This window comes from Lathamus discolor, chromosome 4 (genome assembly GCF_037157495.1).
Source record: "Lathamus discolor isolate bLatDis1 chromosome 4, bLatDis1.hap1, whole genome shotgun sequence".
NCBI classification, from domain to species: Eukaryota; Metazoa; Chordata; class Aves; order Psittaciformes; family Psittacidae; genus Lathamus; species Lathamus discolor.
This window is the reverse complement of record NC_088887.1, coordinates 127,945,508-127,958,123: the sequence shown is the minus strand read 5'-3', so window position 1 is coordinate 127,958,123 and position 12,616 is coordinate 127,945,508. Positions and strand designations below refer to the sequence as shown.

The window sequence follows — 12,616 nt, the reverse complement described above, 5'->3', positions numbered from 1 at the left end:
TTGGGGCTGATTCCCCCACAAAGACCTTCCCATGAAGGGCTGTGCTTGCGGAGCCGGAGCCGCTGTGGTGGCCCCAAAGTACTCCAACCCCCTTCGTTCTGGGTCTGCAAGGGTTGGGGCGGGGGGGGATGCCGGGAGGGGAAATCCCCGCAAAAATCGGTCCAGCGGGGGTATGGGGGAGGCGCCGTGTGGCGCCCGGCGCTCTCGCTGCTGCCACCCTGTGCCCAGAGTTCGGTACTGCAGCCCCGCCTCCGCGAATGAGCCGCCGCGGTCGTCCCCTCTGCTGCCCCCGGAAGTGGCCGGGGTCACGTGGTGGCTGATGGCTTCCGGTGAACAATGGCTGCGGGGGACCCGCGTTGGGTGCGGGTGGCCTCGAGGGTGCTCGTGGCCGCAGCCCGGCGTTCGCGCGCCGGCCCCGGTCCCTCCGCGCGCCGTTTCGGTGCCGCATGCGCAGCTGCCGGGAGCAGCATGGCGGCGGGCAGGGCCCGGGTCCGGGTCCCGGCAGCGGCGGCAGCAGGTGAGATCCGAGCCCACTGGGAGGCCGGGGTTATCGGGGAGGCGGGCCCGCTCGGGCGGGCGCAGAGGGGCGTCTCCTGCCCTCTGGCCGCCCGGCGCGGAAAGCTTCACAGCGCCCAGTGCGGCAGGGTTGCGGCTGCTGGGGATGAGCCGGGTGAGGAGCCCCCGGCGCGCTTGATTCTGCCTTCGTCTCCGTTGATGAATCTCAGGCGCCTCGGAGGCTCCTGACCGGCATCCTGCGCCCTGCCACTGTGCTTGTCTCTCCCCTTTTGCCCTGGTTTCAGCTGCAGCAGAGTTAATTCTCTTCCTAGGATCTGGTGCAGGGCTGAGTTTTGCCTTTCCTCTGAGAATAACGCTGGTAACGCACTGACGTTTCAGTGGTTGCTCGGTTCCTCGTGCTCTGCCAGTGAGGAGGGGCACAAGAAGCCGGGAGGGAGCAGAGGCAGGACGCCGGACCTGGGCTAGCCAAAGGCGTATTCCATACGTACCGCAGCACGTCGTGCTCGGTACTGGGGGGAAGTAAATAAACGGGGGGGGAGGGGGGCGGGTTACCCGGAGGGCCCTTAATTCACACTGTACCTTCATTGGTAGGGAAAGGGGGGAAGATGGAAATAGCCATTTAGAAAGTAGCCAAGGAATCCCCTGTTTATTTCCTCGGATCTAAGCTTGCAGTTAGTTTGGAAATGAGGCTGTTCACTGTAGCATTAAGATGCTGAAAGATCTGGAGACTGAAATTCTCTCTCCATGAAATGAGTGAGGTCTGCAGCAGCAGCAGGGGCAGGGCTCATTGTGCTCCTTTTGTTCTACAAATAGACTGTGTTGTGCCCTGGGGGACCCCAGCCAGCTCATCACAGCCTTTCTGTTGACTTCAGTTGCTGCTGCTGCTCTTCTGGTTTCCCCCACTTTGGACACCAGCCTTGCTGCAGTAAAGTCATCAGGTTTCTTCATAAATGCTTAGTATTCCAGATGCAGAGACAGCGTTGTGAGGGAGCCGATCCAGATCTCAGTCTGTGTTGCAGGGTGCTTGTAGCAGGAGACGCATCGAGCTAGCAGACTGGGTGGCTTTAGGGCTTCTCTGTTTATGCTGAATGATTTAAAGTCTCAACCTGTTGAGAACAGGCAGAATCTTTATGTGCTCTGCTGCTGATTTGCCCTGGCCGTCGAGCTGAAGGCCTTAGATGTGGCAGCAGTTGGTCTAAGGGTTGCTCACGGAATTTTCTTCCATCTAAAAATTATGCCGTCTGAAGATGAAACGGAGTTTGTCTCGTTAAAGCTTTACAAACGCCCTTTGAATCCTAGTGCTTTTAATGTATGAGACAGCTGTGGATGGCCCAGTGCGCAGCCTGTGCATCCAGCACCCTACAGGACAGAGTATGTCTGACCTGGCTGGTCACTGCGTGCGGCTGAAAATGAGCGTAGTGTCACAGGAGGTTACTTGAGGATGAATTGAAAATGTTCCAGGACTTGTTTCTGGGAAAGTCTCTTGTTTCTAGACTGTCCTGGTGCTCTGTGGACAGGCTTCTGGCCATGCGTTGCCTGTGCAGGTGTCCAGCAGGCCCCTTCCTTTTCTTTCTTTACTTATGTCCTTTTAGGTTTCGATTTCAGAACTCTCTGGCGGACATTTGGTACCCCAGCTTACTGTTTAACTGCAACAGCAGTTTGCAGTGGCTTAATTTCATAGGTTGTATAAAGATAGCATTATTTCAGTGGAGCTGAAGGCATTTCAAAAGTACCGGAACTGACACCCATGGTTAGTTTGCCTCGCTTGTGTTTCTTTCCTCCTTCCCTTTCATTCAACCCTAGTTTGTGTTTCCTTCCTTCTCCATCCCCCTTGTGTGGCTTTGAGTTGAGCTGAGGTCTGGTTTCACTCTAGTGGTTGGGCACTTTCTGTGCAGCCCTGAAGTCGAGCAGAGCTGGGGCCTTTTGAGGTTCCAGAGCAATCTCAGCAACAGGGGAAAATGCTTGTGCCTCTGTTTTGGGCCAGACTCGGATCCTGCAGTTAGGAGTTATGTGAGCTGTTACAACCAGGTGATAATGGCAAAGGGATGCCTAAACCCAGCTCTTATCCCTTCCCCTTATAGTGGTGCTCAGGAGAAGGCAGCCAGCATCCTTGCTGCTCAGAATGCTTTTGGAGATGTGCCTCAAAAGGACAGCTGTCCTCTTCTTCGTTCCTGAGCTGTCTCTGCCTCATTTCTCATTAGCGATCAGAGCAATCTTTTAGCTGCTACTGAATGATGTCCTTGGTGGTAGCATTTAGTGGTCTGCAGCAAGAACCAGAGTCAGGGGTCTGCACGCTGCCTTTCAAGGGTTGTGAAAGCTGGTTTGCGTCTCAGAAGCGTTACAGCTTCTGCCACAGTTCCAGGCTCACCAATGCCGTGGCAGGAAATGTGATCAGCAGCCATGTGAAATAAAGAGGTGAGGTGTGGCCGGTTCTAGTGAGTGATTTGATTACCCTGGCTCTAAGGTCAGTATTGCTGTTTGCCCTCCTGTTTTGGAGGAGTTAATGCAGGAGTATATTCCAGGTGCAGTCGTTCATGGACAGAAAAGACCTGGGAGGTCTGAGATGTCTTAGGTTTTTCCCTGCAAGGGAAACATGGCTCCATGGGTGCAGGTTCTTGGGGCTCGAAAGCATCCTGAGCAAGCAAACCATAGGACAGTGCTGCAGCATCTATGTGCATCTGCAGCTCTTGGCTAGCTTTGAAAACAATGCTGCTGCAGGAATCACGCCAGGAGACCTCTTCGGAGGTGAGGGAATGTGCTACAGCCAATACCTGCAGCAGCTCTGTGATTTGGACACAAGGAGGAAGTTAAGAGCCCAGAAGATACAAGAATCGACCACAACAGGCAACAGGGAGAACTAGCAAAGGCTGGAACAAGCCTTAAGTGTACAAAACATGTCTAATGGGGCCAGTATGAAAATGAGCCTTTGAAAGTACACCAGCTCCAGCCCTCTCTGTTTCTCCCCCACAGCTGGGGAGAGGCAGTGCCTTGCAGAGCTCAAATAACCAGGTCAGCAAATAGCCAGGAGAAATTATGTGCTCGCTTGCTGCCCTTGGAAAGAGTAAATGTTCCTGCTCACCAGCTGTGGTGTGTTGTGCAGGCACCATGAGCCCTTCTAAGTGGTGGGAGGGGTGGGGCATGGCATGATCTTGAGGTCCTTTCCAACCCTGACTATTCGATGATTCTGTGACTCAGCAGAGTGGCTTAAATGGGGCTGGGAGAGGTGAGTGGGGGCACAGCTTGTGAAGGGGCATGGTCTCAGCTGCTGGCAGGTCAGAAGCAGAGCTGAGGGGGGAGACCAGTCTGGGATGTGTGGCCAGGGCTGGGGCCAGAGCTGGGGTTAATGAAGGACTATAGTGACCCAAACAGACCTTCTGCTCTTAGCTTTAATAAATGGCATCTTGGAATATGCAAGGTGTAGATTAAGTCTTTTTTACAATGAGATCACAAAGAAAACTGGCTGCAGTGCACTACTGCTGTGAACCCTGTTACCGCTGGATTCTGTCCTGACACAAAGCAGCAGGACCTCTACGTTAGAAGAGGGCAGCAAGGAATACAGGTGATCCACTTTATAACCTGAGTTAATTCCATCACCTGCTGCACCGGGAAGTTCTCCATGGATTCATAATGCAGTTCCTAGTATCACCTGATTCCTGTGCCTTCTGCAGCTGGAAGACCATACTGAAGTTCATCAAGCTGCAGTTTCCCTTCTGGCTCCTGCCTTGGTGAATTGCACTTATTTGTTTCCTTTAAACACTCCCCACCTGAGGCCCATCCAACTCCCAGGATCTCCCCGATCTCCATATCCTGGACATTGGCCATTCACAACTGCAGGAGGAGGGAGCTTGATAGGAAACAGAACTGAGTGACTGCAAGGCCTACTCCTGTTCCAGTATCTGCCAGCTCCTTGGAAACACTCCAGTCCCAGAAGGTGCTCTCAAAGGCACTTTGCTTTGTACCCCTTTCCTTATCACAGCCAGTAGAAGCCATGAAGAGCCACTGAGGTTATTCCACCTTCTTAATTTCACAGGTTTATCGACACCTCATTGAAGAATTCAGAAGGCAGTATGATTTCTGGGTCCCCACAGATGTGACCCCAATCAGCAGTCTCAACTGAGTTTGGTACTGCAATAACTTTAGAGATCTCCCTTTCTCATTTTCTAGTTCATGCTCCAAGGAGTCTCTCTCTAGTCATCTTTCACAGGGCTTTTCCCAACACAGAAACCTCCCTGAGCTAATCTGGTCATCCTGCATAAAACACAGGCAAAAGTGTATGTGCCTTCTCAAGATCATCCTAGTTTTAACACTGTGCTCAAATTGTGTTCCATGCACAGTGTCCTCACCATGGCAGCTTTCCAGACGTAGGAAAGTTCAAATGTTAGCAATGAGACCAAGTAATGATTTTATGCAGCATCCCCCTGCCCCTCTTTCACTGATATGTTGTGACCCTTCCAGGAAACAAGCAAGGGCTGCAGCTAAGCAGAGTCCTGGCAACAAGAATAAGAGGAGCAGAAGTTTGTCATATCTAGACTGGACATGAGTTTTTGAAACTTTCAGGTATGACACATGCTACACTTCCTTTCACTTATTTGGTTATGACTGACTGAACATTTCCAAGGGCTTTGTGACTCAAGTGACTTCACTGTACCTCCCAAGTCAGCACTGTGCAGTCGTCGCTTTTGAACACAGCACTGCTCCCCACTTCACCTTTACTGCTATCACCACAGAGCTACCTTTGAGATACTTTATTTACAGGAACACAAAGAATAGTACAAAACCAAGACAGACGAGGTATGAAACCCCTTGTCATAACTGTCCCTCCTAAGCCCACACTTTTACAAATGCATTCTGGATACAAAACCCTTGTGGAAATATTTTGCTGCTCTTGGACCTACAAGTGAATAGATGTCTCACCACAGTGCAGCAGCATGGTTCAGTCCTGTCTGGTCCCCGTCAGTGGTTGTCAGGATGTTGCTGAGGCTCAGTGAGACAGGCTCTGGGTTCAGGTGTGTCCCAAAGGAGAAGCAGTTCCCCCCACCACCAATAATCAACAACTCCTCCTCATTTGGCAGAAAGACACTACTATGATTATGTAGCATTAATGGCCATTCCAGATGCTCCTAAAAAAAGGTTTTGAACACACAAGACTTCAACATGTGTACTTCATACAATGCTGTAGAGGTTATTTCATATCATACCTTCATTAGGAAGTTAAGAACAATCAAACTGGGTCCCATTTAGTCCACTATATCACCCACAAATGTGGACAAAAATAAATAGCTAGAGAACACATGACCAAGGAAACCACAATACATTCCTCTAGTATAGTCCACTCAACAACTTGCAGTGCAGCGGTTGTGTCCTGGATTCAGCAGTAGCAGTCATTTTTCTCTTTCTTAGTAGCTGGTGCAGTGCTGTTTTTGACTTTCAGCCTGGGAACAGCGCTGATAACACCGATGGTTTTAGTTGTTGCTCAGTAATGTTTACTCTGACCAAGGACTTTATGGATCTCATGCTCTGCCAGGGAGGAGGGGAAGCCATGAGGAAGCAGAGACAGGACACCTGACCCAAACTAGCCAAAGAGGTATTCCATACCACAGCACGTCATGCCCAGTACAGAAACTGGGGGCAGTTATCCAGAAGGGCTAGATCACTGCTCGGGTCGGGCTGGGTATTGGTCAGCGGGTGGTGAGCGGTTGTATTTTCTTGTTATTTCCCTTATCATTATTATTATTGGTGGTAGCAGTAGTGGTTCTGTGTTATACCTCAGATACTGAACTGTTCTTATCTCAACCCATGGGAGTTACACTCTTTCGATTCTCCTCCCCATCCCTCCAGGAGCTGGGGGAGGAAGGGGGAGACTGAGCGAGCGGCTGCGTGGTTCTGGGTTGCAGGCTGGGCTTAAAGCATGACAGATTGTTAATGACAATGTCTTTGTAACCCTGAACCCTTAATGGTTTTCCTTCCAGGAACATAGCCCATCACTTTCTGAATCCATGTAAACCTTTGGCATTCATATCCTGGGGCAAGGAGCTCCAGAGCTTACCTGTATGTCATACAAAGCACTCTTTTGAAGTGTATTGCCAACCAGCTTCTTTTGATGTCTCCTAGTTCTTACATCAGAAGAAGCAATGAACAATCATGCCCTCTTCACCACAAAGGAGACAGCCTAAAGCACATACTGATACATCCGCAGTGCAAGAAACATCTGAACCTGTTTATTTGATAATCTGAAGAGATGCTCTTTCATGATGACCTCCAATATTTGAAAGCTCAGGAAAGTGAACCTTGGAAAGACACTTGGTGCAGATAACAGACTGCAGCAGTAACAAAACTCCTGTGTTGACAATTCAACTATTGTTGGGGCCACTGGAGTCTGAAGAGGACATGTTATAGAGGCTTCCCTCGTAGTAGAATGCTCAAGACAGAATGCAAATTTTATGAGGGAATCCTCATCTAGATTCTTGGAGAAAGGTTAAGGCAGACATATCTGTTCACAGTAACTGTTCCATGGCTTTTTCAAGCACAGAGAAAGCTGTGAGCCAATGGGTTTGGTGCTGTCACTTTCTAGTGCATGTATCAAACACTAATACTAATAATATGCAGTGCTGCACAGAAAATCACTGACAATTCCAGTCTTTCAAAACTTAGGACCAATCCACATACACTGTACAGTACTATCAATATTTTAGCTCAGTACTGGGAGGTTCAAAAGCCTATACAGTTTCACCCAAGTCAAAACAAACAACTCATAAGCAAAGGTAGCTCCCAATCCATCCATCTGCATCCAGTTATGCCATGTAAATGGTTCTGTTCTTTTAGATACAACTTTATTAACTACTTTAACCATCCTCACTGCTATCCAGCAACAGAAGCCTATTTTGCCAAAGGATCCTGGGCCACTTCTAACTGCTGCTACAGACAGTAAAAAAAAAACCCAAAAAAACTACATTTAAGCATACTTCATGCTTTATGCCCTCAGGAAAATGCTGCAAGGTCAGTCAGATGCACACATACTGCCTATGATACAAACCAGACCAGTCACAAATCCCAGTTTCACCAAGGACAGGATCCATATGTACAAGTATCTAAAGAAGTTTGTTTCTTTACGTAAAAGATAAATAAAAACATGTCAAGCAACTGAAGCTTTCTCACAGAATAATGAGTTTGTGGTTGGGTTGAAAGGGACCTTTAAAGGTCATCTAGTCCAACCCCCCCTGCAATAAGCAGGGATATCTTCAACCAGATCAGGTTGCTCAGAGCCCTGTCCAACCCTGAATGTGTCCAGGGATGAGGCATCTACAACCTCACTGGGAAACCTGTTTCAGTGTTTCATCACCCTCACTGTAAAATGTTTCTTCCTTGTATCTAGTCTGAATCTACCCTATTTTAGTTTAAAACCATTGCCCCTTGTCTTATTGATACAGGCCCTACGAAGAAGTCTGTCCCCATCTTTCTTATAAGCCACCTTTAAGTATTGAAGGCTGCAAAAAGGTCTTGCCGGAGCCTTTTCTTCAGGCTGAACAACGCCAACTCTCTCTCAGCCTGTCCTCACAGGAGGTGTTCCAAGCCTCTGATCATGTCTGTGGCTTCCTCTGGAACTGCCCCAGGTCCATGTATTTCTTGTACTCCAGGCAGTATTACCACAGATGAGGACTACTCATGGATTTAGGCTAAGTTTTGCCCAGAGTATGCCAAAATCACCTTATGATTGTTCTTCACTGAATCATAGAATCATAGAATAGTTAGGCTTGGAAAAGATCTCAAGATCATCCAGCTCCAACCCCCCTGCCATGGGCAGGGACACCTCGCACTAAACCATGTCACCCAAGGCTCAATCACAGAAGAGAATCACAGAGCAGTTGAAGCTGGAAGAGATCTCGAGTATCATCTAGTCCAACTACACCTGTTCAAAGCAGGCTCAACTACAGTAGGTTGCTCTGTACGTCACCCAGTCAGGTTTTGAGTATCTCCAATGACGGAGACACCACAGCCTCTCTCAGCAACCTGTTCAGTGTTCAATCACCCTTACACTAAAGTTTTCTTATGTTTAATAAGTGGTTTCCAGTACTTCCACATTGTCTTCTTGTATTTCTGGCAGCAGCTACAGCACACAGCAATTTCCACCATAAAGGCTAACTCAGGCTCTGGTCTGATATGTTCTCTTCTTCCACAGACATCTTGAAATTACTGTGCTTCTGCCCATCTCAGCTCTGCTCCCCTTGCCTGGAATAGAGCAGGTCCATGCCCTTGTCTGGAACAGAGCTGCCCCATGCCCTCCAGTCTTCTACACACTCAGACTCTCTTAACGTTATTATGCTCCCTGAGCAGGTAAAAGCACTTCAAATCAGATTCTGTGCCAAACAGGGAATGTTTATTCCACTCATGAATCTGCCTACTTTGCATTTCTGACTCCATTTCAGGGAATAGGCTTGAAGTTACCACATTCCTTCTCCTGACACTGTTTACCCTAAAAGAAAAATTGCAGTACTTACCACATTAATCATATAGTCCAAGCAGAGACCACTCATTAAGTCAATGACAGTGATGCCTGGCACAGAGGATGAGTGAAACCACACTCCACCAACAAGGAGAAGTTTTCCGTCATGCACATGTGCAGTATGTGAATACCTGCAAGTTCAAAATGAGATTGAGCTCCATTAGTAACAGAGACAGACCAAAGATCCACAACTGAAAGCCTTCTACTTACCTTGGTATGAGAGGGGGGTGTGCCTCTACTGTCTGCCATTGAAAGCCATGTTCAAGCTCCCTCAGAAAGAAAACTGAACCTAATGGCTGCTCAGCTGCTCCCAGACCTCCTGCAATTACCACTCCTCCTTTCCAGCTACAGGCAGAGTGAGAGTGACGACTTTCTGGTATTGGACCCTCCACAGGAATCTAGGAAAACAAGTCCAAGGCTGAAGTTTGCCAGCCGAAGTGCCTTCTTCATGTCTAGGCTCTTAAACGGTCTCTTTCGTTTGCATGTCCTATGGGATGTAACATTCTTTCCTGCCACAGGATAGAACAGTTGCTTGGAGGAGAACAAAGTGTGATAGGGAACAACCAGAAAAACACCAGCCTACACATCTTTCTCTGAGGACTGCTAAGCAGAAGTGTTTCCATTTTCACTATCTCCAGTTTTCTCTGGCCCACAGTTTATTTAATATTATTCATATTTAATATCAGACCCTTTAGAAGGCTGTCCTGGTTTAGCACTAGCAGTTATTTTTCTCCTTCTTAGTAGGTGGTGCAGTGCTGTGTTTTCAACTTTAGCATGAGAACAATGCTGATAACACACTGATGTTTTTAGTTGCTGCTGAGTAATGTTTACTCTGATCAAGGACTTTTCAATCTCATGCTCTGCCAGTGAGGACAGGCACAGGAAGCCAGGAGGAAGCAGAGACAGGACACCTGACCCAAACTAGCCAAAGGGGTATTCCATACCACAGCACATCATGCCCAGTGTAGAAACTGGGGGGAGTCACCTGGGAGGCCCAGATCACTGCTCGGGTCAGGCTGGGTATCAGTTGGTGAGTGCTGAGCAATTGTATTTGGCATCACTTGCGTTTGTTGTTTTCTTTTCCTTTTCTCCCTTTTAGTTTTATATTCTCTCCCCTTATTATTTCCCTATCATTATTACTGGTGGTAGCAGTAGTGGTTTATATTATACCTTAGTGGGTATAACCTGTGGGAGTTACATTCTTTCTATTCTCCACCCCATCCCTCTGGGAGCTGGGGGATGGGGGGTGGTGGGGTGTGGCAGGAAGGAAGAAGGGGAGGAGTGAGCAAGCAGGTGTGTGGCTCTGAATTACGGGCTGTGCTTAAACCACAACAAGGGCTTTATTTCTGCACATATATTAAAGTCATCTTTCTCTGCATTCTTGTATGCTGCTTTCTGTTCAAGATACACACCTGAGAACCACAAGTTTCCCAACACATGGACTAATGCAGTGACCAGCAAAGCAGGTGACCAGTGGCTCAAACCAGAGCAAGATAAAATGCTGAACTGCAGCACTAATACGCAGAAAGAAAACCTTTAGTGCAAGCACTGAAGGAAACTGTGTAAGATGAAGGATGTAAAGGAATTTCATAGCAAACAAGCTGTTGAGAAAATTTCAGAGGGCATCTGGTCCATCCCTTTCTCCTAAGGCAAATACAACTCTATTGATTATCCTCTGAACACACAGTTATTTAATAGCTTACGTAAGTCTGCCATGACAAGAATTTCTCTCGTCTTTAGGCAGTCTGTTGCAGCACTTCACAATAGCTTTTCTTAGTGTCCAGTTGCCCTCTCTATAGATTCCCTGTACTACTCAAAGTAAAAATTCCGAACAACTTGTTTGTCCTCTCTGCAGCTATATTTTACATAGCTGAAGATTTATTTGTATCCTGACTCTTCTCCAGACTCAAGAGTTGCAAGTCCCTCATAATCTTCCCCTACAAGGTATGCAGTCTGGTCATTCTCACTGCATAACTTTATAGAGGTGTATTTGCATCCCAGACACCTCTTTGTCTCAGGAACCTGCTTTGAGTATTTTACAAGGGTCCCGCTGAGAATAAGCACATTGAAAAGAACAGAAAGGACTAACTCATGTCTTACAGATAACATTCTTGGTTACACACCTGAACACACAGTTTAGGCATTCCACAACAGCATGATTATTGCTTATTCATGTTTAGCTTGTGGTCCAGTACCTAAAGGAAAGCTATAAGAAAGCTGGAGAGGACTTTTTGTAGAGCAACTAGTGGTGGGACAAAGGGGAATGGCTTTAAAACTGCCAGAGGGGAGACTGAGATGAGCGTTTAGGCACAAGTTCTTCCCTGTGAGGGTGCTGAGGTGCTGGCACAGGGTGCCCAGAGAAGCTGTGGCTGCCCCATCCCTGGCAGTGTTCAAGGCCAGGTTGGACACAGGCTTGGAGCAAGCTGCTCTAGTGAAAGATATCCCTGCCCATGGCACGGGGTTGGAACTGGAGGAGCAATAAGGTCCCTTCAACCCAAACCCTTCCACAATTCTATGATCTCCTGTAATTATGCATCTCTCACCATATATGACTGTGCTATGCACTATTTTTAAAATTCAGTCTATCTTTAATAAACTGCAGTTTGTTTTTTCCACAAGTATTTCTTCCATGTCAAAGTAATTCTGAATTTTCATCTTGTACACTAATGTACTATTGAGCTACTCTGCCTATATAATATAGTCAGTTGGCATCATCATTCTTGTCATTAATAACTGGACCCCAGGACTGATCCTGTGGGACACCACCATTTCCATAGAGTGAATTCTAAATATTCTCAAAGTCTGATTTCCAAATAATTTTGCACTACCCTGCAAGGGATCGAGTCTAACTCCATGCTCCTTGCAGGACTACCTAAAACTGAACCACATAACTAAAAGCATTGTCCAGATGCTTCTTGAACTCTGACAGGCTTAGTACCATGACCATTCCCTTGGGAAACTGTTCCAGTGACCACCCACCCTCTCAGTGAAAAGCCTTTTCCTGATGTCCAATCTGAACCTCCCCTGACACAGCTTCATTCCATCATGCACTGTTGCTGGTCACCAGAGAAAGGAGAAGAGCAGCTCCCCCTCTACTGCTCCCTGCAAACAAGTTGTAGACTGTGATGAGGGCACCCTTCAGCCTTCTGTTCTTCAGACTGAACAAATCAAGTCACCTCAGCCACCCCTCATAAATCTTGCCCCTGAGACTCTTTACCATCTTGACTGCCTTCATGTGGACACACTCTAATGCCCTTTTTACACTGAGGCACCCAAAACTGCCCACAGCACCCAAGATGGGGCCATACCGTGGGGACCACAGTGCAGTACAGTGTCACAATCGCCTCCCTCGATCAGTCAGTGATGCTGTGCACAATGCACCCCAGGACATGGTCAGCCCTTTTGGCTACCAGAGCACTGTTGACACATGTTCAACTTGCCATCAACTCAGATCCCCACATCTCTTTCTGCAGGGCTGCTCTCCAGCCTCCTGTCCCCCAGTTTGTATGTACAACCAGGATTATTCCATCCTAGGAAAAGAATCCAGCACTTGCTCTTGTTAAACTTCATATGGTTGGTGACTACCCAGCTCTCTGGTCT

At 47.8% G+C, this 12,616-nt stretch overlaps 1 protein-coding gene and 1 long non-coding RNA gene across 6 annotated transcripts in view; one reads left to right on the top strand and one right to left on the bottom strand.

Annotated features, from left to right (window-relative positions):
- The first annotated feature begins 382 nt into the window (after nucleotides 1-382).
- LOC136014179 (uncharacterized) lies at nucleotides 383-10,394 on the top strand. Of its 3 annotated transcripts, none has more exons than XR_010612522.1 (3): nucleotides 383-517; nucleotides 4,972-6,100; nucleotides 6,486-10,394. It is a non-coding gene; the product is annotated as an uncharacterized LOC136014179 (long non-coding RNA). The 3 variants fall into 3 exon arrangements; XR_010612520.1 differs by having other exon boundaries at nucleotides 4,972-5,073; nucleotides 6,628-7,661; XR_010612521.1 differs by having other exon boundaries at nucleotides 4,972-5,073; nucleotides 6,486-7,661.
- LCMT2 (leucine carboxyl methyltransferase 2) overlaps nucleotides 3,885-12,616 on the bottom strand; it is a 30,457-nt gene continuing 21,725 nt past the window's right edge. The window contains exons 12-14 of one of the 3 annotated variants that reach the window (XM_065679035.1): nucleotides 9,227-9,414; nucleotides 9,012-9,147; nucleotides 3,885-5,636 (exon numbers count right to left, since the gene is read on the bottom strand). In XM_065679035.1, coding sequence (XP_065535107.1) covers nucleotides 5,427-5,636; nucleotides 9,012-9,147; nucleotides 9,227-9,414 — 534 coding nt within the window. In that variant the 3' untranslated portion in view covers nucleotides 3,885-5,426. Of the gene's footprint in view, nucleotides 5,637-5,664; nucleotides 6,034-9,011; nucleotides 9,148-9,226; nucleotides 9,415-12,616 lie in introns of those variants that run through there. The other 2 variants (XM_065679036.1, XM_065679037.1) reach the window with 2 other exon arrangements.